General features: G+C 50.2%; 3 protein-coding genes across 11 annotated transcripts; 1 reads left to right on the top strand and 2 right to left on the bottom strand.

Moving 5' to 3' along the window:
• Positions 1-7,159: 7,159 nt before the first annotated feature.
• MOGS (mannosyl-oligosaccharide glucosidase) lies at positions 7,160-11,277 on the top strand. 3 transcript variants are annotated; one of them, XM_011946075.1, is made up of 5 exons: positions 7,229-7,337; positions 7,664-7,755; positions 7,929-8,155; positions 8,948-9,144; positions 9,322-11,277. In XM_011946075.1, exons 2-5 carry the CDS (start codon positions 7,722-7,724, stop codon positions 11,057-11,059), a joined length of 2,196 nt encoding a protein of 731 aa, XP_011801465.1. In that variant the 5' UTR covers positions 7,229-7,337; positions 7,664-7,721; the 3' UTR covers positions 11,060-11,277. The 3 variants fall into 3 exon arrangements, with proteins under 3 accessions (XP_011801464.1, XP_011801465.1, XP_011801466.1); XM_011946074.1 differs by having other exon boundaries at positions 7,160-7,755; XM_011946076.1 differs by lacking the exon at positions 7,664-7,755 and having other exon boundaries at positions 7,265-7,337; positions 9,322-11,273.
• Positions 11,278-11,450: 173 nt separating this feature from the next.
• Positions 11,451-14,254, bottom strand: WBP1 (WW domain binding protein 1). 4 transcript variants are annotated; one of them, XM_011946072.1, is made up of 5 exons: positions 13,681-13,794; positions 13,439-13,526; positions 12,611-12,713; positions 12,307-12,483; positions 11,451-12,135 (listed from the first exon to the last, which is right to left on the bottom strand). In XM_011946072.1, exons 2-5 carry the CDS (start codon positions 13,484-13,486, stop codon positions 11,675-11,677), a joined length of 789 nt encoding a protein of 262 aa, XP_011801462.1. In that variant the 5' UTR covers positions 13,487-13,526; positions 13,681-13,794; the 3' UTR covers positions 11,451-11,674. The 4 variants fall into 4 exon arrangements, with proteins under 4 accessions (XP_011801462.1, XP_011801461.1, XP_011801459.1 ...); XM_011946071.1 differs by having other exon boundaries at positions 13,439-14,254; XM_011946069.1 differs by lacking the exon at positions 13,439-13,526 and having other exon boundaries at positions 13,681-14,254.
• Positions 14,255-14,409: 155 nt separating this feature from the next.
• INO80B (INO80 complex subunit B) lies at positions 14,410-17,341 on the bottom strand. Of its 4 annotated transcripts, none has more exons than XM_011946065.1 (5): positions 17,196-17,341; positions 16,773-16,965; positions 16,435-16,553; positions 16,096-16,265; positions 14,410-15,029 (listed from the first exon to the last, which is right to left on the bottom strand). In XM_011946065.1, exons 1-5 carry the CDS (start codon positions 17,302-17,304, stop codon positions 14,499-14,501), a joined length of 1,122 nt encoding a protein of 373 aa, XP_011801455.1. In that variant the 5' UTR covers positions 17,305-17,341; the 3' UTR covers positions 14,410-14,498. The 4 variants fall into 4 exon arrangements, with proteins under 4 accessions (XP_011801455.1, XP_011801458.1, XP_011801456.1 ...); XM_011946068.1 differs by having other exon boundaries at positions 16,435-16,569; positions 17,196-17,276; XM_011946066.1 differs by having other exon boundaries at positions 16,773-16,980; positions 17,196-17,271.
• Positions 17,342-24,844: the final 7,503 nt, after the last annotated feature.

Here is a 24,844-nt window from a genome sequence, read left to right as displayed (position 1 = left end):
CACTTTCTTACTATCATCACTTACTGCTTAACCCTTTTGAATTTGGCTTCTGGCTTCTCCTACCACTCAGTCAAGGTACTTTTTTTTTTTTTTTTTCCCGAGACAGGTCTGTTTCTGTCACTCAGGCTGGAGTGCAGTGGCATAATCATAGCTCACTGTAACCTGGGCTTAGTCGAGCCTCTCAAGTAACTGGGAAGCTGGGACTACAGGCACGCGCCACCAGGTTTAGTTAATTTTTAAGTTTTTTGTAGAGAAGGATTTTCTCTATGTTTCCCAGGCTGGTCTTGAAGTCCTGGGCTCAAGTGATCCTCCCACCTTGGCCTCCCAAAGTGTTGGGCATGGGCCACTGTGCCCAGCCATCTTACTTTTACCAAATCCAGTGTGAAAGAACACTGATAGGCTGAGCGCGGTGGCTCACATCTGTAATCGCAGCACTTTAGGAGGCTGAGGCCAGCAGATCACCTGCTTGGAGAAACCCCACCTCTACTAGAAAATACAAAAAAATTATCTGGGTGTGGTGGCACAAGTCTGTAATCCCAGCTACTCGGGAGGCCGAACGAGGCAAGAGAATCGCTCAAATCCAGGAGGTGGAGGTTGAAGTGAGCTGAGGTCACACCACTGCACTCCAGCCTGGACAACAGTGAGACTCTGTCTCAAAACACACACACACGCACACACACACTGACAGAGTGTTGTTTTTTCAGCTCTCGTCTTTCTATCCCAGTTCCATCTGTCACTTTTTTTTGGAGGGGGTTTTGTCCTGTTCCATGGGCTGGTCTCTAGCTCTTGGACACAAGTGACCCTCCTGCCTTAGCTTCCCAAAGCCCTGGGATTACAGGCGTGTGCCACCAATGCCTGGCCACATCTACAACTCTTGTTTGTTTTTAAGACAGTCTCACTGTCACCCAGCCTGGAGTGCAGTGGTGTGACCTTGGCTCACTGCAGCCTCCATCTCCCAGGTTCCAGTGATTCTCCTGTTTCAGCCTCCTGGGTGGCTGAGATTACAGGTATGTGCCACCACTCCTGGCTGGTTTTTGTATTTTTAGTAGAGATGGGATTTTGCCATGTCAGCCAGGCTGGCCTCAAACTCCTGACCTCAGGTGATCTGCCCCCCTTAGCTTCCCAAAGTGCTGGGATTACAGGCATGAGCCACTGCGCTCGTTCTGCAACTCTTAATTCACCCATTTGTGGAACTTCTCTCCCTCTTGGGTCCTTTTTCTTTTGAACTACACAGATGTTCTACCTTCATTCTTTTTATTCTCTATTTTTTTCTGGAGCATCTCATCCTCCTTCACAACTTGAATTACACCTTCTGGTGTTAAACTGTTTTGGTTCTAATCCCAACTTCTGTGCATAGTCAGGTTACCTGCTACCAGTTCCCTCCAAATCCCACCAACTATTTTTGTCTAAAATAGAATTGATAATCTTACATACACATATACTTACCTCTCTTCCCTGACTTACCCATTCCTTTTTAAAAACAGGTACTTCATCTACTCAGCCACCTGGGCTGGAAACCACAGTGTTCTCTAGTTCTGCTCGTTCCATCTCTGCATATCTGGTCACTCAGTTCAGAATATTCTGTCTTTTAAAAACGTGCCTGAAAGTCGGGCAAGGTGGCTCATACTTGTAGTCCCACCTACTCAGAAGGCTGAGACAGGAGGATCCTTTTTTTTTTTTTTTTTTTTTTTTTTTGAGACGGAGTCTTGCTCTGTTGCCCAGGCTGGAGTGCAGTGGCTGGATCTCAGTTCACTGCAAGCTCCGCCTCCCAGGTTCACGCCATTCTCCTGCCTCAGCCTCCAGAGTAGCTGGGATTACAGGCGCCCGCCACCTCGCCCGGCTAGTTTTTTGTATTTTTTGGTAGAGACGGGGTTTCACCATGTTAGCCAGGATGGTCTCGATCTGCTGACCTCGTGATCCGCCCATCTCGGCCTCCCAAAGTGCTGGGATTACAGGCTTGAGCCACCGCGCCTGGCTTATTTTTTTTTTTTGAGACGGAGTCTTGCTCTGTTGCCCAGGCTGGAGTGCAGTGGCTGGATCGCAGTTCACTGCAAGCTCCGCCTCCCAGGTTCACGCCATTCTCCTGCCTCAGCCTCCAGAGTAGCTGGGATTACAGGCGCCCGCCACCTCGCCCGGCTAGTTTTTTGTATTTTTTGGTAGAGACGGGGTTTCACCATGTTAGCCAGGATGGTCTCGATCTGCTGACCTCGTGATCCGCCCATCTCGGCCTCCCAAAGTGCTGGGATTACAGGCTTGAGCCACCGCGCCTGGCCCAGGAGGATCCTTTGAGCCCAAGAGTTCAAGGCTACAGTGAGCTATGGTTGCACCACTGTACTCTAGCCTGGTGACAGAGCAAGACACCGTCTCAAAAAAAAAAAAAAAAAAAGCTTCTGAAATGATCTCTCCATTCCCATTCACTCTCTTCATCATTATTGCCTTCTGCTACCCAGTCTATTTCCCATTTTTGCTGCCACTTAATTTTATCATTCCAAAGCATGCGATTGGTTTTATCTCTCATTACTCCCTGTTTAAGAAAACAGTGCCAGCTGGGCACAGTGGCTCACGCCTGTAATCCCAGCATTTTGGGAGACCGAAGTGGGTGGATCATGAGGCCAGGAGTTCGAGACCAGCCCGACCAACATGGTGAAATCTCATCTCTATTAAAAATACAAAAATTAGCCAGGCATGGTGGCGGGTGCCTGTAATGCCAGCTACTCAGGAGGCTGAGGCAGGAGAATCACTTGAACCCAAGAAGCGGAGGTTACAGTGAGCCGATATTGCACCACTGCACAAGAAAAAAGTTCCTAAAGTGTTTTTCATACTTCCTCAACGCTCATTAGTGTGGACCATGCGATCGATTTAGGGAGTTAAACCATTTTTTTCTTTTGGAGACAAGGTTTCACTCTTGTTGCCCAGGCTGGAGTGCAATGGCACCATCTCGGCCCACTGCAACCTCCACATCCCAAGTTCAAGCAATTCTCCTGCCTCAACCTTGCAAGTAGCTGGGATAACAGGCATGCACCACCATGCTTAATTTTATATTTTTAGTAGAGACGGGGTTTCTCCATGTTGGTCAGGCTGGCCTCAAACTCTCAAAATCAGGTGATCTGCCCACCTCGGCCTCCCAAAATGCTGGTATTACAGGCATGAGCTACCGCACCCAGCCTAAACCATTCTTAAAAAAAAAAAAAAAGTAGGCCAGGTGCGGTGGCTCATGCCTGTAATCCCAGCACTTTGGGAGGCCTTGGCAGGCAGATCGCCTGAGGTTGGGAGTTAGAGACCAGCCTGGCCAATATGATGAAACCCTGTCTCTACTAAAAAGACAAAAAAATTAGCTGGGTGTGGTGGCGGGCACCTGTAATCCCACCTACTCAGGAGGCTGAGACAGGAGAATTGCTTGAACCCAGGAGGTAGAGGCTGCGGTGAGCCAAGATCACGCCACTGCACTCCAGCTCAGGTGATGGAGTGAGACTCTGTCAAAAAAAAAGAATAGAATAAAAATTTTCAGACTGAGGCTGAGTTCAGTGGCTCATGCCTGTAATCCCATCACTTTGAGAGGCCGAGGTGGGCAAAATCACCAGAGGTCAGGAGTTCGAGACCATCCTGACCAACATGGTGAAACCCCATCTCTACTAAAAATACAAAAAATTAGCCAGGAGTGGTGGTTGGCACCTGTAATCCCAGCCACTTGGGAGGCTGAGGCAGGAGAATTGCTTGAACCGGGGAAGTGGAGGTTGCAGTGAGCCGATGGCACCACTGCACTCTAGCCTGGTTGACAAGAGCAAGGCTCCATCTCAAAAAAAAAAAAAAAAAAAAATCAGACTGCATGGCACTTAGAATAGGAAGCTTAAATAGAGTAAGTCATGCTTTGTCACCCAGGCTGGAGTGCAGTGGCACAATCGTAGCTCACTGCAGCCTCCATCTCCTGGGCTCAAGCAGTTCTCCCACCTCAGCCTCCCAAGTAGCTGGGATTGTTCTCCCACCTCAGCCTCCCAAGTAGCTGGGATTACAGGCGTGAGCCACTATGCCTGGCTTAATTTTTTTTTTTGAGATGGAGTCTTGCTCTGTTGCCCAGGCTGGAGTGCACTGGAGCACAATCTTGGCTCACTGCAACCTCCATCTCCTGGGTTCAAGCGATTTCCAGCAAATTTTTTTTTTTTTTTTTTTTTTTTTTTTTTTTGAGACGGAGTCTTGCTCTGCCGCCCAGGCTGGAGTGCAGTGGCCGGATCTCAGCTCACTGCAAGCTCCGCCGCCTGGGTTTACGCCATTCTCCTGCCTCAGCCTCCTGAGTAGCTGGGACTACAGGCGCCGGCCACCTCGCCCAGCTCGCTTTTTTGTATTTTTTAGTAGAGACGGGGTTTCACCGTGTTAGCCAGGATGGTCTCGATCTCCTGACCTCGTGATCCACCCGCCTCGGCCTCCCAAAGTGCTGGGATTACAGGCTTGAGCCACCGCACCCAGCCGATTTCCAGCAAATTTTTGTATTTTCAGTAGAGACGGAGTTTCACCATGTTGGCCAGGCTGGTCCTCACTGCAACCTCTGCCTCCCAGGTTCAAGTGATTATCCTGCCTCAGCCTCCCAAGTAGCTGGGATTACAGGTGCGCACCACCATGCCCGTCTATTTTTTGTGTTTTTAGTAGAGGCAGGGTTTCACCATGTTTGCCAGTCTGGTCTCGAACTCCTGACCTCAGGTGATCCACCCGCCTCAGCCTTCCAAGGTGCTGGGATTACAGGCGTGAGCCACCACACCTGGCCAACCCTAATTTTTAATTTTTTTGTAGATGGGGGCGGGCTCTCCTCATCTTGTCCGGGCTGGTCTAGAACCCCTGAACTCAAGCGATTCTCCTGCCTTGGCATCCTAAAGTGCTGTGATTACAGACGTGAGCCACCACACGCAGTTGGAAGTATTCTTTTAGGAAACTCGTTTTAAGTCTGTAATCCTGTATATAAATTGTGTGTGCATGTGTATCTGCACATACTGGGTTGCACTATGGAATTATTTCTTATTGTGGGTTGTAGGAAAATGGTTGAAAGCCACTGCTTTAGACACCTTCACAATGCTCAGCTAGGTAACAAAAGATCTGTAGTTAGTGGCCTGCTGTGTACTTTGCCGGATACATTTCCTGTGACCCTCCCACAGCAGCATTACTATACCTTTTCCCTGTCTAAAAGGGTGCTATCTTCAAAGGACTGTTTTTGCCCTCCCCCTTTAAAAAAGAAAGCTAGGAGGAGGCAGTATACTGTTGTAATGAGCCAGACTGCTTGGGGTTGAGATCCTAGCTTTGTTCTTAGGTAGCTGTATGACTTTAGACAAATTATTTAATCTCTCAGTGCCTATTTCATTTGTAAAATGAAAATAATAGTACTTTCCTCATTGGACTGTTGAGGAGATTAAATGAATTAATATCTGTAAAGTGCCTAAAACATTGCTGGGAGCATAGTAACTGCTGTTATCTAAGAGGCCTTATTTATTCCTTTTTTTTTTTTTTTGAGACAGAGTTTCACTCTTGTCACCCAGGCTGGAGTGCAATGGCACGATCTCGGCTTACTGAAACCTCTGCCTCCTGGGTTCAAGTGATCCTCCTGCCTCAGCCTCACGAGTAGCTGGGATTACAGGCATGCACCACCATGCCCAGCTAATTCTGTATTTTTAGTAGAGATGGGGTTTCTCCATGTTGGTCAGGCTGGTCTCGAACTCTCGACCTCAGGTGATCTGCCCGCCTTGGCCTCCCAAAGTGCTGGGATTACAGGCGTGAGCCACTGTGCCCGGCCTAAGAGGCCTTATTCTAAAGTCAAAAGAACAACCTGGATTTGAGTTCCCCAGCTCCAAAATTAACTGGCTGTTATTTTGGGTCAATCTTAACTACTCTCCTCATCTGTAAAAATCGGGGTGGTCTGGCCAGGTGTGTTGGCTCACACCTGTAATCCCAGCACTTTAGGAGGCTGAGGTGGTTGGATCACCTGAGGTCAGGAGTTCGAGACCAGCCTGGCAAACCTGGTGAAACTCCATCTCTACTAAAAATACAAAAATTAGCTGGGCGTGGTGGTGGGTGCCTGTAATCCCAGCTACTCGGGAGGCTGAGGCAGGAGAATCACTTGAACCCTGGAGGCAGAGGTTGCAGTGAACCGAGATCACGCCATTGCACTCCAGCCTGGGTGACAGAGCAGGACTCCATCTCAAAAAAAAAAAAAAAAACAAATTAAAAAAAATGGGGATGGTTGAACATGCACTGAGTGCTGGCATTGTGCTTCTAGATTGTGAACTTGAGGTTGGGGCCATTTTCTCTGAGTCCCCAGCACCTTGCATAATGCAATATAGGGTATACAATAAACATTTGTTGAATTTATAAATACTTAGCATCTACCTTACGCCTATAATTGATTAGTACTGTGATACAAAGATGAATAATGAAACAGGTATGTAATAAGTGCTACAATAAGGATGTGGACAAATGCAATGGTAGCAAGAAAGACAAAAACAGGACTGACCACTGGGTTTGGTCAGATGATTGTTTAATAAGCAAAAAGTCTACCACCAGTGGAGAGTGGGGACAGAAGTCAGATTATAGTGAAATATAAGTGGTCGTGTTGCATAAAGCATCAGTATTTTCTTTCCTCCTTTCCTTCCTTCTTTCTTTCTTTCCTTTCTTTTTTTGAGACAGAGTTTCACTCTTGTTGCCCAGGCTGGAGTGCAATGGCCCGATCTTGGCTCACTGCAACCTCCGCCTCCCAGATTCAATCAATTCTCCTGCCTCAGCCTCCCGAGTAGCTGGGATTACAGGCACCCACCACCACACCCGGCTAATTTCTGTATTTTTAGTAGAGATGGGGTTTCACCAAGTGGACCAGGCTAGTCTCGAACTGATGTCCGGTGATCCACCCGCTTCGGCCTCCCAAAGTGCTGGGATTGCAGATGTTAGCCTCCGAGCCTGGCCACATCAGTCCTTTTTTTTTTTTTTCCGAGACGAAGTCTCGCTCTGTCGCCCAGGTTGGAGTGCAATGGCACAATCTCGGCTCACTGTAACCTCCGCCTCCCGGATTCAAACGATTCTCATGCCTCAGCCCAACGCTAGATTGGTTTTTCCGAGCCTGTGAACTCCATGGAGTTGCCAGATAAGCGCAGTCCCGGTGGACCAACGCCCAGGACGGACGCTGTAGACTAACCCCATGCCAAGCCGCAGGCAGTGGTTCCGGACTCTGGGACTTAGCCTAACGTGGCGGGGCGGGACTTCCGGCGGGAGGCTGACGCGGAGGCGGAGGCGCAGGCGCAGGCGCGGGCTGGCAGGTGTCGCTGACCGGACGGTGGTCGCTGGGGCGAGAAGCTGGAGCCGGAGAGGCAAGGCAGGACCCCGGCTCCACTGCCGCGTCTCTGAGCTCTCGCGACGCGGACCTCAGTGCCAAGATGGCTCGGGGCGAGCGGCGGCGCCGCGCAGTGCCGGCAGAGGGAGTGCGGACAGTCGAGAGGACGGCTCGGGGAGGCCCCGGGCGACGGGACGGCCGGGGCGGCGGGCCGCGTAGCACGGCTGGAGGAGTGGCTCTGGCTGTCGTGGTCCTGTCTTTGACCCTGGGCATGTCGGGTCGCTGGGTGCTGGCGTGGCACCGTGCGCGGCGGGCGGTCACGCTGCACTCCGCGCCTCCTGTGTTGCCTGCCGACTCCTCCAGCCCTGCCGTGGCCCCGGACCTCTTCTGGGGAACCTACCGCCCTCACGTCTACTTCGGCATGAAGACCCGCAGCCCGAAGCCACTCCTCACCGGTAACCGGGCCCCAGGGCGGGCAGGCAGGCGGACTCCTAATCTGGGCGCCCCAGCTTGAAGCCAGATCAAGGGTGGGGAGGAATGGATCAGGAGAGTTATGAAGAGGGATGACCCAGAGACCCGGAGGGACAGGTCCCCTGCTCTTTGACTTACGTGGCCATTCTACCCCCAGGACTGATGTGGGCGCAGCAGGGCACCACCCCGGGGACTCCTAAGCTCAGGCACACGTGTGAGCAGGGGGACGGTGTGGGTCCCTATGGCTGGGAGTTCCACGACGGCCTCTCCTTCGGGCGGCAGCACATCCAGGATGGGGCCTTAAAGCTCACCACTGAGTTCGTCAAGAGGCCTGGGGGTCAGCACGGAGGGGACTGGAGCTGGAGAGTGACTGTAGAGCCTCAGGTCAGGGCCTCAGGACACCCTTTTCTCAGCCCAGACCCCCTCTATCCTTCCCTTGCTGCCAGCAAATGCAGCATGAAGTGGGCTCTGGCTGCCTGGCTTAAATCCTGCCTTAAACAACTGCCTCTATGAGCATCTCTAAGCCTTGATTTCCTTGCTTGTAAAAATGTAAAATGTAGATAATAATAGCACCTAACTCACAGGACTGTAAGAATTAAATGAAAAAGAGGCTGGGCACGGTGGCTCACGCCTGTAATCCCAGTATTCTGGGAGGCTGAGGCTGTCAGATCACCTGAGGTCGGGAGTTCCAGACCAGCCTGGCCAACATGGAGAAACCCCGTCTCTACTAAAAATACAAAATTAGCCGGGCATGGTGGCACATGCCTGTAATCCAAGCTACTCGGGAGGCTGAGGCACGAGAATTGCTTGAACCCGGGAGGTGGAGGTTGCACTGAGCCAAGATTGTGCCATTGCACTCCAGCCTGGGCAACAGGAGCGAAACTGTGTCTCAAAAAAAAAAAGAAGAAGAAGAAGAATTAAATGAAATAAACTGTGTAGAGTTCTTAGTGTAGGACATAGTACAAAAGTATACTGTTATCTTCCAGGGCACCCAGTGCAAGGCTCTTTATCTCATCCCACTTGGGTGTACCTGGTTACCCTCAGTGACCCTCAGTACTGCCACATATATGTTGTTTACATTACCCCTGCCTACTGTTCCTTTCCCTCACTAAGGCTGATTCTCAAGAGAGAATGCCAGTCTAACACTGTTCTTTTCTGTCCTCCTTGGTCACTTAGGCCTCAGGTACCTCTGCCATCCCTTTGGTCTCCCTGTTCTTCTATGTGGTGACAGATAGCAATGAAGTCCTAATACCAGAGGTTGGGTCCAAAGGGCAGTTGAAGTTCATCAGTGGGCACACCAGTGAACTTGGTGACTTCCGTTTTACACTTCTGCCACCAACTAGTCCAGGGGATACAACCCCCAAGTATGGCAGGTAATTGGGGGAAGAGAATGTTCAGGGATGGAAGGGGTGGTTATTCCCATTTTCACTAGTCTCCATGTCCCCTGCCTGAGACCTCCCAACCTGACTCCTGAACATTTCGTATTTCTCTTTATAGTGCCCACTGCCTTCTCTTGAATAATATTTCCTATTTATCTTCTCCCCTTCAAGCTACAATGTCTTCTGGACCTCCAACCCAGGACTGCCCCTGCTGACAGAGATGGTAAAGAGTCGCCTAAATAGCTGGTTTCAGCATCGGCCCCCAGGGGCCTCCCCTGAACGCTACCTCGGCTTGCCAGGATCTCTGAAGTGGGAGGACAGAGGCCCAAGTGGGCAAGGGCAGGGGCAGTTCTTGATACAGCAGGTGACCCTGAAAGTTCCCTTTTCCTTAGAGTTTGTGTTTGAATCGGGCAGTGCCCAGGCAGGAGGAAATCAAGTCCTACCAAGACTGGCAGGCAGTCTACTGACCCATGCCCTGGAGAGCCATGCTGAAGCCTTTAGAGAGCGCTTTGAGAAGACCTTCCAGCTGAAGGAGAAGGGCCTGAGCCCTGGCGAGCAGGCTTTGGGTCAGGCTGCCCTCAGCAGCCTCCTTGGTGGAATTGGCTACTTCTATGGACAAGGACTGGTATTGCCAGACATGGGGGTGGAAGGGTCTGAGCAGAAGGTGGACCCAGCCCTCTTTCCACCCCTACCTCTTTTTACAGCGGTGCCTTCCCGGTCATTCTTCCCACGAGGCTTCCTTTGGGATGAGGGCTTTCACCAGCTGGTGGTTCAGCGGTGGGATCCCTCCCTCACCCGGGAAGCCCTGGGCCACTGGCTGGGGCTGCTAAATGCTGATGGCTGGATTGGGAGGGAGCAGATACTGGGGGATGAGGCCCGAGCCCGGGTACCTCCAGAATTCCTAGTGCAACGAGCAGTCCATGCCAACCCCCCAACCCTACTTTTGCCTGTAGCCCATATGCTAGAGGTTGGTGACCCTGACGACTTGGCCTTCCTCCGAAAGGCCTTCCCCCGCCTGCATGCCTGGTTCTCCTGGCTCCATCAGAGCCAGGCAGGCCCAGTTCCACTATCTTACCGCTGGCGAGGACGGGACCCTGCCTTACCAACCTTACTGAACCCCAAGACCCTACCCTCTGGGCTGGATGACTACCCCCGGGCTTCACACCCTTCAGTCACCGAACGGCACCTGGACCTGCGATGTTGGGTGGCACTGGGTGCCCGTGTGCTGACGCAGCTGGCAGAGTATCTGGGCGAGGCTGAGGTGGCTGCTGAGCTGGGCCCACTGGCTGCCTCACTGGAGGCAGCAGAGAGCCTGGATGAGCTGCACTGGGCCCCAGAGCTAGGAGTCTTTGCAGACTTCGGGAACCACACAAAAGCAGTACAGCTGAAGCCCAGGCCCCCTCAGGGGCTGGTTCGGGTGGTGGGCCGGCCCCAACCTCGACTGCAGTATGTAGATGCCCTTGGCTATGTCAGTCTTTTTCCCTTGCTGCTGCGACTGCTGGACCCCAACTCATCCCGCCTTGGGCCCCTGCTGGACATTCTAGCTGACAGCCGCCATCTCTGGAGCCCCTTTGGTTTACGCTCCCTTGCAGCCTCCAGCTCCTTTTATGGCCAGCGCAATTCAGAGCATGATCCCCCCTACTGGCGGGGTGCTGTGTGGCTCAATGTCAACTACCTGGCTTTGGGAGCACTCCACCACTATGGGCATCTGGAGGGTCCTCACCAGGCTCGGGCTGCCAAACTCCACAGTGAGCTCCGTGCCAATGTGGTAGGCAATGTATGGCGCCAGTACCAGGCTACAGGCTTTCTCTGGGAGCAGTATAGTGACCGAGATGGGCGAGGCATGGGCTGCCGCCCTTTCCACGGCTGGACCAGCCTTGTCTTACTGGCCATGGCTGAAGACTACTGAAGGGAGGGAGAGGAGGGGAGCCAGGCCACTCATGCCACTCTGGCTCTAGAGGGACAAAGGCTTCTGGCTTCTGCCCCCAGTCCCTTGGATGCCAGTAATTCAAACCTTCCTCATTTCATCTCAGGTGTCTCCTTACTGTCATCCCACATAGCCCTGGGGTGAATGTGAATTCAGAGTCTATTTTTCTAAATAAATTGGAAAAAACATTTTGAACTCTATTGCTTTTGCCAGATTTGCCTCACCAAGAGGCCTTAGGTCAGTCCAGGCCTCAGGATTGTCTGCTGTCCTCAGGGAAGGTGGGGTCAAGTGGCCATAACCTGTCCCCTTCAAACCCAGTCAGGTCAAGTGCAATGCAGTGAGTTGAGCTTTAGTCCACCAAAATCCACAAGTGGCTGGTTCAAATCTCTTTAATGAGATCAAAGGCTCCTGTGTATATGTCTTGATGTCTTGCGGGGGTAAAACTAGCACAGTCGCCCAAATACTGCCCCTCTCCTCAGGGCTCCAGCCCTTTCAGGCAGATTCTAGGTAGGCAGGAAGGGGCCAAAGGGAATGCAAGGAGGTGGGACTAGGGCTGTTTCTGGTGGGCAAGTAACCCACCCACCCTCTCAAAACTACTTATGGGATGTCCCCTTCACTGGAGGACAGCCCCATGGGAGAGACCTGCGGTACAGAATCTGGGGGCAGTGCACAAGGGGAATAGTCCTCCAGATCTGGCAGGGTGGCACTAGCCCTCACCTCCTTGACTGGCTCACCCTCACCGGAGGCAGGACAAGGGCAGAGCTCAATACCGGAGTCACCAGTTAAACGGCGATAGCGACAGGAGGGGGGTGTAGGGGCAGGGCTCACCCCTGCCCCAGGCTCACCCTCCTGATGAGGGGGGGCACTCTGGTGGGAGGAAACACCTTCCACATTTGTTCCTTCGAAGTGGACAGGGCAGCTGGATGAGGAGGAACACCAGGTTTGTTCGCTGGAAGCAGTCAAGGGGAGGCCTGGGGCCACAGTATAAGCGGGGGGTGGTGTGCCTGGGCGGTGAACCACATCCTCGTAGGCTGGGGGCTTGAAGGTGCTGAGGAGGCCTGCAAGGGAGAAAATTGGCATAATTGGTTGAAGGCAACCAGGTATAGGGTGCTAGTTTTTATATTAGGGAAAAATACTTTGAAATGTGTAGAAAAGGGAATGTCAGATGATTTGGGGTCCTGGTTTGGGGAGGGCCACTGGTAGTTGACCCAGAGCATCAAGTCACTCACGAAGGTCAAGCAGTGAACCAGTAGGGAAAGGACCAGCCCCATGGCATGCCCCATGGTAGGCCAACAAGTTGATTTCACGCTGCCGCTGCTGTTGTTGCAGCCGGAGTTTAGCTCGTCGGTGGCGGAAGGCACAACAGCAGCTAAAAAGGATGAGGACGGTCCAGAGCAGCCAGAACCCTGCAAGAGGCAAGGAGGGAGCAACTCAGGCATCTTTCATGCAGAGAAGGAGCCCTGAAGGCCGAAATTCTGAGGTCCAAGGGAGGGTGGGCACAGGGACTTGGAAACAGCCTTCTTGGAGACTTACACCAGAGCTCATAGTAGTAGGTGCAGCAGCCAGTCTCCCCACAGCAGTGACCACTCTCACAGAGGTAGGGCTGGTTGTTCACTCCTGGGCACAGCTCTCGAAGCTGGGGGCAAGGAGGCACTTAGAACTAAGGGGGATTCCAGCGCAGGGCACTGTCCACCCCCACCTCCTGCATGCACATACACAATCCCACCCTGTGAACCAAGTTCAGCTTGGAGAGATGGGGGAAGTGGAGGATGCTGAGAGGAGTGTTGAAATATCTGAAGGGCTGTCAACGTGGAAGAGGATTTGGAATAGCAAGAATCAGTCTAGAGAACAAGACAAAAGTTTGGACATACAAAGAGGGAGATTTCAGGTCTGCATATATGAGACTTCCTTCACACTCAAGCCTCACCCTCCCCAACCCCCCTACCCCCATCCCCCCGGTGCTTTCTGTTAAGGGAGTGTTTTGGCAGAAGCCAGAAGACAGTCTGAGATAATCTTAGTCTCAGACAACGGGCAGGGGAAGGTCATTTCCAAAGCAAGTTGCTTTCATTATCCTGCGCGGTTCACTACCCCCACCCCCAACTGGATCTTTCCACCCCTGGGCCTCAGGCTCCCTAGGACAGAGGAGGGGCAGTGTGAGACCCAGAGCAGTGCTCCCAACCAGATGGGAAGCTGTGGATGATAAAGGATGGCATCCAGGGCGAGAGTCTGGGTTCCAGCTCTTCTCCAAATTGCTCCCTCAAGAGAAGACGCTGCCGGACTCTGTTGTGACAACAGGCACATAGAAAAAGATCACAAATAACTGTTGCAAGACAGAGGGAGCCTCCCTGGGGCCTGCCTCACTATGCCTCTGGTCACTGGAGAGCCACCGCAAGCTTCCACTGCAGCCATGGGATGGGGTCTATGAGGCTACAGGAAAAGTCTGCTGCATCTACGTTACAAAGTATAGACAAAGAGTGGGACATATTTAGGAACTTCACAGTACCTTTGGCTCTGTGAGTTCCTCCCCCACCCCCAAAAGGAAGGGACAAGGAAAGGGGAAAGACAAATGGCTGTCGTGATAGGCTTTGGAGCTGTTGGGATACCTGCTGTTGCGATGCCCGAAGTGCCCCCCAGGCCTCCTCGCTGCCGTTCCCGCTGCTGGCCCGAGCCATGCCTCCACCTACAGCCCCCTGAGGACCACAGCCTCCTCTACCGCCAGCCGCCCCGCCCCTGCCACCTCTGCTGCCACCACCATGGTCCCTGCCCGGCCCATCTTCGCTGCCGCCACCATCACTACGCGGCCTAAGCTTCCATCCGGGGAGAACTCCACCAACTAGGGCTCAGATTGCTCTGCCCTACCAATCAGCATCGTCCCTTGACGGACAGGCCAATAGGAACAGATGAGAGGTTTTTCCCTGTGACCAATCCACAGCAGCGCCTTCGCCGCTCTCCCAGACAACAAGAGCTTGTACAGACAAAGAGTAGGGGAAGGTTCGACCCACGGCCCTGACTGACAGCGGCAATAGCCAATACAGACTGCAGAACAGGCTCTGGCATATCAACCAACGAACAGCCGCCCCGAAGACCAAGGTTACCGCTGATTGGCTTGCGCCATGTCTTCGGAATGACGCCAAATGCCGGAGACCGCCAGGTAATCCCGCCTGTAAGAGGTGGGGTCCCAAAAGTCGGTCCGACTCTGGGCGCAAACCAGCCCAGTTTCTTGCAGTGCTTTCCAAGCCCCAGGCATCGACGCAAGCTCCGACAGGGGCAAAATATGTGTATACCGGAGACTGGTCTGCCCACAACATCCCACTCCCCCAGTTCTGTACAAGCCAAAGCACCGGATGAAATTTAATAGGGTGGGGAAGACACTCAAGAGCGGGCATGGGACAGGGCGCAGAGTCCAGGTTAGGTAAGGGCCTTACGTAGCCAAAAGGGGGGATCCAGGGCCCTCGGGCCCCCCCAGCCGCATCTGCAGGTTGATGCGGTAGCACTGAAGACTGCAGAGTGCCTGGCCGGTGCGAGAGCAAGCGTAGCGGCGCGGATGGGGACAGCCGGGGACAGAGCAGCGCGGAGGCGGGCCTGAGGGGGATGGCCGCTGAGACACTGCCGTGGGGGCGGGGACGCCAGGTGGGAAGGAAAGGGTGGAACCCTGTGCTCCGCTGCAGTAGCGCACCATGGGAGCCGGAGCCGCAGCCCGCCCTCCCCGCCGCTCGCCCCGTGCGGCTCCCCGGCCTCCCCGCCCGCTGGTCGCCGCAGTCTTGGTGAGGCGCTCGATAGTCTGGTTCTTGTGCTCTTCTGCCCGCCGCGCCGCCTGGAGCCGCCGCTTACGCGCCCGCTCCTCGCGCTTCAGCAGCATCTCCTCTGTGAGGGCAGGAGCTGGACAGCCCTCAGCCACAGGCAGCGGCAGCATCGGGGAAGGCTGACTCCGCGCCTTCTGGAGCAGAGCTCGCTAGGGAGAGACAGAGACGGGGTGCTGTCTGAAAATGGAGGAGGATGGAGAGGCGAGGTCGGCCAGATCGGGGGAGGGGAAAGAAGGGACATGGAAGGCAGGGTCCTGAGCAGCGCAGGCCTTGGGAGACGGGATATTAATTAATAAGCACTCTCTCTAGGACACCTTCCATAGGTTCCTCTTCATAAATACTGCCTCATCCCAGATCTCCTGACATTCAGCTTTAGGTCCTTAACTCTCAAGGGGAGAAGCATCAATAATGTTGCCTGCCTGACCTGCGCACCAAAACTGTACCAGCTTTCCCAGAGATCTGTTGTTTCTAATCTTATCTCAGTAGAGAGTATCAGTTGGATAACTGCTGAAGCCAAAATCCCAGGCTTAGCCTTGATATATTTTCTCTCCATTCCCCTCCCCAAAAGTATCTACTTCCAAACTATAGCCATATTTCATATGATTTTCTCCATCTCCACCACTTTGGTCTTGGTTAAAGCAAACACTGCCTCTCGGCTGATTACTTCAACAGCTTCCTAGTTGGTCTCCATACTTCTATCTCTTGTCTCCACGGAGATTCATTCTCTACAAGGATGCCAGAGTAATCTATTGAAATGTAAACCAAGTATGTCACTTCTCTGCGTACAGCCCTTCAGTGGCTTGTCCAGTTTTTCTTCTCCTTTACTCTGCTAGACATGTTCCAGTCTCAAGGGCTGTGCACCTGCTGATCTCTGCTGAAAAGCTCCTCTGGTATTGCAAATGTTATCTCTTCAGAGAAGCCTTCTCTAACTACCCTAATGTCTCTCTTCTGTCATTTTCTATTTGTTTGTTTACGCCATTTCTATTTCATCACCCTATTCTGTCATAAACCATATAGCTTTTTGAAATTATTTATTTACTTATTTACTTCCCAGCCCCCGAACACACACACTAGAATACGAGCTCCAGGAGAACAGAAATTTTGTCTGTCTTTTCTCCACTATCGATATCCCCACTGCCACGCAAAGTGCTTGGGTTGTGGAGAGTTCTCAATACTGTATACTTTGGTGAGTGAATAAACAATGAGCCAACATACCTGTCGAGCAGTAAGCAGCCGCTCATTGATCTCCTTCTTCAGGTCTCCATTATCATCCAGCTCCCCCTTCTCCAGGGCATCCAGCCACCTCTGTTCCTCCTCTTCCTCTTGACCCCCTAACCCTCCTGATAGGTCCCGAAGTGGAGAGGGAGACAGATTACTGTCTTCATCTGGGAAGGAAGTTGGGGAAAGAAAAATAGAATTGTTCAGATGGTGCACCCCAATGTGGCTGAGTTAATACTGGGATATGGAAAATCCTAACCCATTTCAGAACCAACCTTCTTTCCTTAGGCGGGTATAGTAAGAAACCCAGTTTCCCCACCTCCAGATCCTTCTCACCCAGCCAGGCACGGTACTGCTCAAGGGGGACTCCTTCCATAGGTTCCTCTTCATTATCCACAACCATAAGGGGAGAGGGTGAGCGAGGCCCCTCTGGGATCACAGTGAAGGTAGGAACACTGCAGAGAAGCACCACTACTCTTTAAAATGAGCAAGCGTCTCCTCCTCCTACGCAGTAGCTGCACCCAACTTTCCCCACCCTCTTAGACTCTTGCTGCCTAAACCTGGACCCTGAAGTCACAGTGTCCACTCGGTCTTCTAGAAAGCCCAGTCGGCTTCTAACTACTTTCTCTGCTCCTAAAGTTCCCCTTATAAAACTTTGACCCTCTTGGCCTCACCTCTTGGTCCCCAGGACTTGTCCCCCAAGCTTGATTTTGAGTTTGAGCTGGGGCTTGGCAGGGGACGGCTGCGTGGGCCCGGCGTCTTCTTCCTGATGGTGTTTCTTCTTGTGTTTCTTCTTGTGCTTCTTGTGTTTTTTCTTGTGCACTCCATGGCCATGGGCACCCGCCAGGCTCAACTCCAGGGCTTCTCCTGCGGAAGGAACGCCTGTCGACAGTGTTTGGCCGGAGGGTGGCAGGGGAAGCCCTGAATAACCTAAGCCCCTACCGATCCCACCCTTTCCGCAGTACTCTCTGTTACCATAACAACAGCACCGCCTTTCTCCTTCCCACCTGTGGCCGAAGTACCCTGGACTCTCCGAGGAGAAAGAACGGGAATTCTTTTCTAACACGTCCTAAATTGCTTGATCTATCCGCGCTTACCCGGCTCAGGGGCCTCCATAGCCCCAGAGGTGCTCCCACGCCGCCACAGCTTACTCATGAGGTCCTGCAAGGAAAGGGGACTAGAAATGGTTGGGACACACGCAGACATACCTTTTCCGCCCCGCGGAAAAACTGGAGCCAGCAAAATAACCAGTTACTTCCCGTTCGTAGCAACCATCCTTGTGCGGGGCACGCTTCGCGTCCAAAATCGTCCCTGAGAAACAAGAATCCTTCCAACTAACGTTCCGGTCCCTCTGAGGTCGGGACCGCCCAGATGGGCAGGGCTTTCCCCTGGCTCCGCCTCCCCACACTAGATTTCAGAGCTCAACGCGGTTGAGTCAATTATTGAACTCGAGTTTGGTGAATGTATACGCCAGACCAAGTGCGGGAAGCTAGTCTAAGTGGATGCAAAGATGAATATGAACACCGCTCCTGTCCGTGAGGAACTCACAGTTGGGTGGAGGAATACATAAACTATACTGATGACAAAATGGCCGAAATGCTTAAACAGCACGAGTGCCCTAAGAGCAGAGCAAAGCAAATGCTCTTAGGTATTTAGACTTCAATTTTCATAAGGAGAGGAATAAATAAATGAATTACGGTGCAGCTGTACAATGTGGAACACCATATTGCTAAGAAAAGTTGAGTGATAAGTAATTAATGAGATTGACACAGAATTTTAGCAATCTGAGTGTCCTCTAATGAACTTGGTATATCCATACAGTGGGATGTCAAGTAGCTTGGAAAAGAAATGAGGCGCGCCAGAAGGCTACCTAGGAAATTGGTAAGAGTCATTTGCTGATGAGCAGATGGAGAACAAGGGTGGATGGCTACCTATTTTTTATTATTATGCCCTTTTGCGCCTTTTGAATTTTGTATAAAACGTGTGTATTTTACCTCATTTTTAAAAAGATATAAAAGCAGGTAGGTTTGTATGTGTTGATACATGAAATAAGAAAAGTGGGCCGGGCGCGGTGGCTCAAGCCTGTAATCCTAGCACTTTGGGAGGCTGAGACGGGTGGATCGCGAGGTCAGGAGATCGAGACCATCCTGGCTAACACGGTGAAACCCCGTCTCTACTAAAAACTACAAAAAACTAGCCGGGCGAGGTGGCGGCGCCTGTAGTCCCAGCTACCTGGGAGGCTGAGGCAGGAGAATGGCGTAAACCCGGGAGGCAGAGCTTGCAGTGAGCTGAGATCCGGCCACTGCACTCCAGCCTGGGTGACACAGCAAGACTCCGTCTCAAAAAAAAAAAAAAAAAAAAGAAAAGTGAATTCCCCCATTCTGGCTAATATGGTGAAACCACGTCTCTACTAAAAACACACACAAAAAAATTAGCTGGCTTGGTGGCACGCGCCTGTAGACCCAGCTACTCTGGAGGCTGAGGCAGGAGAATCGCTTGAATCTGGGAGGTGGAGGTTGCAGTGAGCCAATATCATGCCACTGCACGCCAGCCTGGTGGACAAAGCGAGACTCTGTCTCAAAAAAAGAAGAAAAAAAAAGAGAAGAGAAAAGAAAAGTAAATTTCAGGATTATGTGATCTGATTTTTAAAAGCATAATATACTAGCAAATACATAGAAAAAAATGAGGAATGTATACCTGTTAATATTGGTTAACTGTAGAAGTTGGGGTTGAGGAACTTTCACTATCTAGATCTGTATTGTATTTTCTTACAGCCAATATATATCACGTTTATAATTGGAAAAAAACACCTATATACATATATCTAAATATATATGAGTGTCTGAGCAAGGTAACAGCAGTGAAAAAAGAAAGAACTCATTCCTCTTGTCTCTTACATTTCAGTGATAAAATTACCAAGAATCAATGAGCAATTATATTGGGGGAATCCAGGATGAAGTCATGTAGTATATGATTATGAAAAGGGATTTTGGAGTCAGACAAGCCTATTATCAAATCCCAGTTTCACCATTTATTAGCTATGCAACCTTGAGCTTAAAATTATTTAAGCTCTCTGACCCTCAGAATCCAACTCTGTAAGATGGAATACAGTAGGATCCACCCCATGAGGGCTCTTTCAAGGAATAGAGGAAATCAAGAACGCACGATACGTAGGGTGTCAGCAGGCACAGGCACATAGTAGATGCTTCAGTAAGCAAATAATAATAAGTGATTTATAGGTTTCTAGGCCAAGTATTTAGTGGGAAGATGGCATTTTCAGTAAGGAAGAGAACATAGGAAGAGAAGCAAGTTAAGAAGGGAATTATTTAGTTTTGCCCAAGGTGAATTTGAAGTGCCTGTGGGAATGCCTGGGTGGAGGTGGAATAGCTGAGAGAAGCCAAGGTTGAAAGTATGAGTGGGGATGTCATCAGCGTAATACTGGAGGTCCCCAAGTGATGGAAGCATATGAGATACCCAGAAAGAGTAAGCAGATAAGAGGAAAAGAACTAGGAACAGAAACAAGTGAGCACCTGTCCTGCACAGCCGAGCAGAGGGGCCAGACAGGGTTGAGAAGATCAGGAGAGGCAGAAAGTATCAAGGGACTAAGGCTGTGATTAGCTGGGTACAGTCCTTCAGAGGGCAGGCTGAGCTCCAAGAAGAGAATGGCTTTTATCATGGTGTGAAGGCAATACTCTTATCACCAGGAGTTACAGTGAGGGATCACTTGCAATTCGTATTTGTAGAATACATTCGAGTTTATAACCTGCCTTTATATTCCTTCTCTCCCTTGGCCCCCACAGCATCTCCATAAGGGAGATACCATTGTTTTTATCTTATAAATGAGGAAACTGAGGCTTAGAAGAAGAAATGTTTTTGCCAAAGTCACAAAGTTAGGGAGTGGCAGAGCCAGACTCAAACAGAGGCTTCCTGACACCTGGCCCAGTGGTGTTTCCTGTGCATCATGATGCCCAGTAGGGAGGAAGTGGCAACAGTAAGTGACAACTGGCTTCATTATTTTGTTTGTTTTTAGTTTTGCTTTGTTTAGAGTGAGAGAGATTTGAGCATGTTTATAGGCTGAGAGGCACTCTTCTTCTGAAAGACTTCTTAGTCTTATTTTAAACAATTATTTTGAAATAACTTCAAACAGAAAAATTGCAAGATGAATACAAATAACTTTCTCTAATAATGTTTTTGTTTTATTTTGTTTTGTTTTTGAGACAGGGTCTAGCTCTGTCTCCCAGGCTGGAATGCAGTGGTGCAAACATGGCTTACTGCAGCCTCAAACTCCCAGGCTTGAGTGATCCTCCCACCTCAGCCTCCCAAGTAGTTGGGACTACAGGTACACACCACCATGCTCAGCTAATTCTTCTTCTTTTTTTTTTTTTTTGTAGGGACAAGGTTTGGCCATATTGTCCAGGCTGGTCTCAGACTCCTGAGCTCAAGCGATCCTCCTGCCTCAGCCTCCCAAAGTGCTGGGATTACAGGTGTGAGCCACAGTGCCAGGCCAAAACTTTCTTATCTCCTTAAACATTCCATGTGTTTCAGGTTAACATGGAATGCCCAACATGGTTGGGGGGTGGGGCAGATTCAGAAATTGTTAAACATTTATCTGTGTTTATGCCCATTATCATTGTCAATGAAAAGTCAAACTCTAAAATATTTGAAGAGATTTATTCAGAGCCAAATATGAGTGACCAATGGCCCTTGACACACCCCTCAAGAGATCCTGAGAACATGTGCCCAAAGTGATCTGACTACAACTTGATTTTATACATTTTAGGGAGACATAAGACATCAATCAATACATGTAAGATGTATGTTGGTTTGGTCTGGAAAGGCAGGACAACTGGAAGGTGGGGGCTTTCAGGTATTGTGTAGATGCAGAAGTTTTCTGATTGGCAATTGGTTGAAAGAGTTAAATTATTGGCTGACTGCGGTGGCTCACACCTCTAATCCCAGCACTTTGGGAGGCCAAGGCGGGTGGATCGCCTGAGGCCAGGAGTTTAAGACCAGCCTGGCCAATGTGGTGAAACCCCGTCTCTACTAAAAATACAAAAATTAACTGGACATGGTGGCACATGCCTGTAATCCCAGCTACTGGGGAGGCTGAGGCAAGAGAATCGCTTGAACCCAGGAGGCAGAGGTTGCAGTGAGCTGACATCAAGCCATTGGACTCCAGCCTGGGCAGAGCGAAACTCCATCTCAAAAGAAAAAAAGAGTTAAATTATTGTCTAGAGACTTGGGATCAATAGAAAGGAATGTCTGGGTTGACATAAGGGGTTGTGGAGACCAAGATTTTATCATGCAAGTGAAGCATCCAGGTAGCCGACTTCAGAGAGAATACATTGTAAGTGTTTCTTATCAGACTTAAAGAGTCTGTTATAACAGTATTTCCAAAAGGGAGGAGGGTATAACAAGGCATGTCCAGCCCCCCCTTTCCCATCAGGGCCCATACTAGTTTTTCAGGTTAACATGGAATGGCCCAACATAGTTGGGGGACTCAGAATTTTATTTTTAGTTTACATCATTATCCTTTTTCTGATCAATATGAGAGCAAGTCGCAGACATGATGTCATTTCACTCTTAAATCATTCAGTGTATATTTCCCTCAAACAAGCACAGTTTTCTATAAGCTTTGTGCAACTGTCCCAGTCAGGAAATTAACTTGATACAACATTAATCCAGACACCATTCAAATTTCAGCAACTGTAAAACTGTGAAATACCTCCCCTTTTTTTTTTTTTTTTTTTTTGAGATGGAGTCTCACTCTGTCGCCTAGGCTGGAGTGCAGTGGCACAGTCTCAGCTCACTGCAACCTCCACCTCCTGGGTTCAAGCAGTTCTCTATCTTGGCCTCCTAAGTAACTGGAATTACAGGCGCCTGCTACCATCCCTAGCTAATTTTTGTATTTTTAGTAGAGACGGAATTTCACCGTGTTGGCTAGGCTGATCTTGAACTCCTCACCTCGTGATCCACCCACTTCAGCCTCCCAAAGTGCTGAGATTACAGGGATGAGCCACCACACCTGGCCTTTTTTTTTTTTTTTTTTTTTTTGAGATGGAGTTTCGCTCTTGTTGCCCAGGCTGGAGTGAAATGGTGCAATCTCGGCTCACTGCAACCTCCGCCTCGCGAGTTCAAGTGATCCTCCTGCCTCAGCCTCCTGAGTAGCTGGGATTACAGGCATATGCTAATTTTGTATTTTTAATAGAGCTAGGGTTTCTCCCTGTTGGTCAGGTTGGTCTCAAACTCCCAACCTCAGGTGATCTACCCGCCTCAGCCTCCCAAAGTGCTGGGATTATAGGTATGAGCCCCTGTGCCTGGTCCTCCTTTTTCTTTTTATCCAGGATCCAAATTTAGGATCATGTATTACATTTTTAAATTAAGTCCCTTTAATCTGTTTTAATCTGGAACATTTCCTCACTCTTATCCTGTCTTTCATGACCTTGACAAATTTAAAGGGTAGAAGTCTTTAATTCTATAGGATGGCCATCAACTGGGGTCTGTCTGGTGTCTCCTCAGGTCTAGATTTATACATTGATTGGTTGATTGAGACAGAGTCTTGCTCTGTCACCCAGGCTGGAGTGCAGTGGTATGATCTCGGCTCACTACAATCTCTGCTGCCTGGGTTCAAGCAATTCTCATGCCTCAGCCTCCTGAGTAGCTGGGACTACAGGTGTGCACCACCATGCCCAGCTAATTTTTGTATATTTTGGTAGAAATGGAGTTTTGCCATGTTGGTTAGGCTGGTCTTGAACTCTTGGCTTCAAGTGATCTGCCCACTTCGGCCTCCCAAAGTGTTGGGATTACACTATGAGCCGCCATGGCTGGCCTAGACTTATAAATTCTTGGCAAGAACACCACACACAAAAAAAATTGATTTTTTTTTTTTTTGAGACAGGGTCTCGCTGTGTTGCCCAGGCTGGTCTTGAACTTCTGGGCTCAAGCGATTCTCCTGCCTCAGCCTCCCAAAGTGTTGGGATTACAGGCATGAACCACCGTGCCCGGCCCACAGAAACATTATACTGTGTTCTTCTCAGTGTGTCATATTGGGAGGCCCATGATGTCAGCCTTTCCCACCACTGATGATATTAACCTTGATCACCTGGTCAAGATGCTGTCTGCCAATTTCCTCCACTGTAACATCACCATTTTTGCCTTTCCAACTAATAAGTATTTTCTGGGAAATACTCTGCAACTACCCTAATATCCCATTCCCCATCAAACCTCCACCCACCAGGCTTTGTATCCATTGATGACTACTGTATGAATCAACTCTACTATAATAAATGCCAAATGGTGATCTATTTCCATTATTGCAGTTACATGTATTAGTTAGCATTCTACTATAAGAGGTTTCTCTTATATTTATTTACATACATATTTATTTGTTTCAGTATGAGTTCCAATTTTAAGCAGTGAGTTGTAATCCATTGCTGTCATTACTTATTATGATGCTCAATTTTTAGAGGCGGACAGAGTCTAGCTCTATTGTAGTGGCCAAATCATAGCTCCCTGCAACCTCGAATTGCTGGCCTCAACTGATCCTCCCACCTCAGCCTCCTGAGTAGCTGGGATTACAGGGATGTGCCACCCTGCCCAACTAATTTTTTAAATTTTTTGTAGGGTTCAGGTTATGTTGCCCAGGCTGGTCTCTAACTCCTAGGCAAAAGCAGTCCTCCTGCCTTGGCCTTCGTACGCGCTGGGATTACAGGCAGGAGCCTCCACGCCTGGCTTGATGCTCAAATTTCTCACAGGTTTGGCCAGTGAGTATTCCTTTAAGCTGATTTCTTATCATTTTGACATGTCTCCAACATTCTTTGAGCTTTTTTTTTTTTTTTTTTGAGACAGAGTCTCGCTCTGTCACCTAGGTTGGAGTGCAGTGGCCAGATCTCAGCTCACTGCAAGCTCTGCCTCCCGGGTTCACGCCATTCTCCTGCCTCAGCCTCCAGAGTAGCTGGGACTACAGGCGCCCGCCACCTCGCCCAGCTAGTTTTTTGTATTTTTTAGTAGAGACGGGGTTTCACCGTGTTAGCCAGGATGGTCTCGATCTCCTGACCTTGTGATCCGCCCGTCTTGGCCTCCCAAAGTGCTGGGATTACAGGCTTGAGCCACCGCACCCGGCCTTTTTTTTTTTTTTTTTGAGACAGAGTCTCGCTCTGTCACCAGGTTGGAGTGCAGTGGCCAGATCTCAGCTCACTGCAAGCTCTGCCTCCCGGGTTCACGCCATTCTCCTGCCTCAGCCTCCAGAGTAGCGCCCAGCTAATTTTTGTATTTTTAGTAGAGACGGGGTTTCACCGTGTTAGCCAGGATGGTCTCGATCTCCTGACCTCGTGATCCGCCCGTCTTGGCCTCCCAAAGTGCTGGGATTACAGGCTTGAGCCACCGCACCCGGCCTTTTTTTTTTTCTTTTTTAAGGAAAGGTCTTGCTCTGTCATCCAGGCTGGAGTGCAGTAGCACAATCATGGCTTATTGGCTTATTGCAGCCTCAATCTCCCAAGCTCAAATGATCCTCCTTTGTCAGCCTCCCAAGTAGCTGGGATGACTGGCTAGTGCCATCATGTCTGGCTACTTTTTTATTTGTAGTTTTTTGTCGTTGTTGTTTTGTTTTGTTGTTTTAATTTAATTTAATTTTTTTTTTTTTTAGACGGAGTCTCGCTCTGTCACCAGACTGGAGTGCATTGGCGCGATCTCAGTTCACTGCAATCTGTGCCTCCCGGGTTCAAGCGATTGTCCTGCATCAGCCTCC

This window comes from Colobus angolensis, unplaced genomic scaffold, assembly GCF_000951035.1.
Source record: "Colobus angolensis palliatus isolate OR3802 unplaced genomic scaffold, Cang.pa_1.0 Scaffold249, whole genome shotgun sequence".
NCBI classification, from domain to species: Eukaryota; Metazoa; Chordata; class Mammalia; order Primates; family Cercopithecidae; genus Colobus; species Colobus angolensis.
The sequence above is the reverse complement of the archived record's forward strand: the minus strand, read 5'-3'. Positions and strand labels throughout refer to the sequence as shown.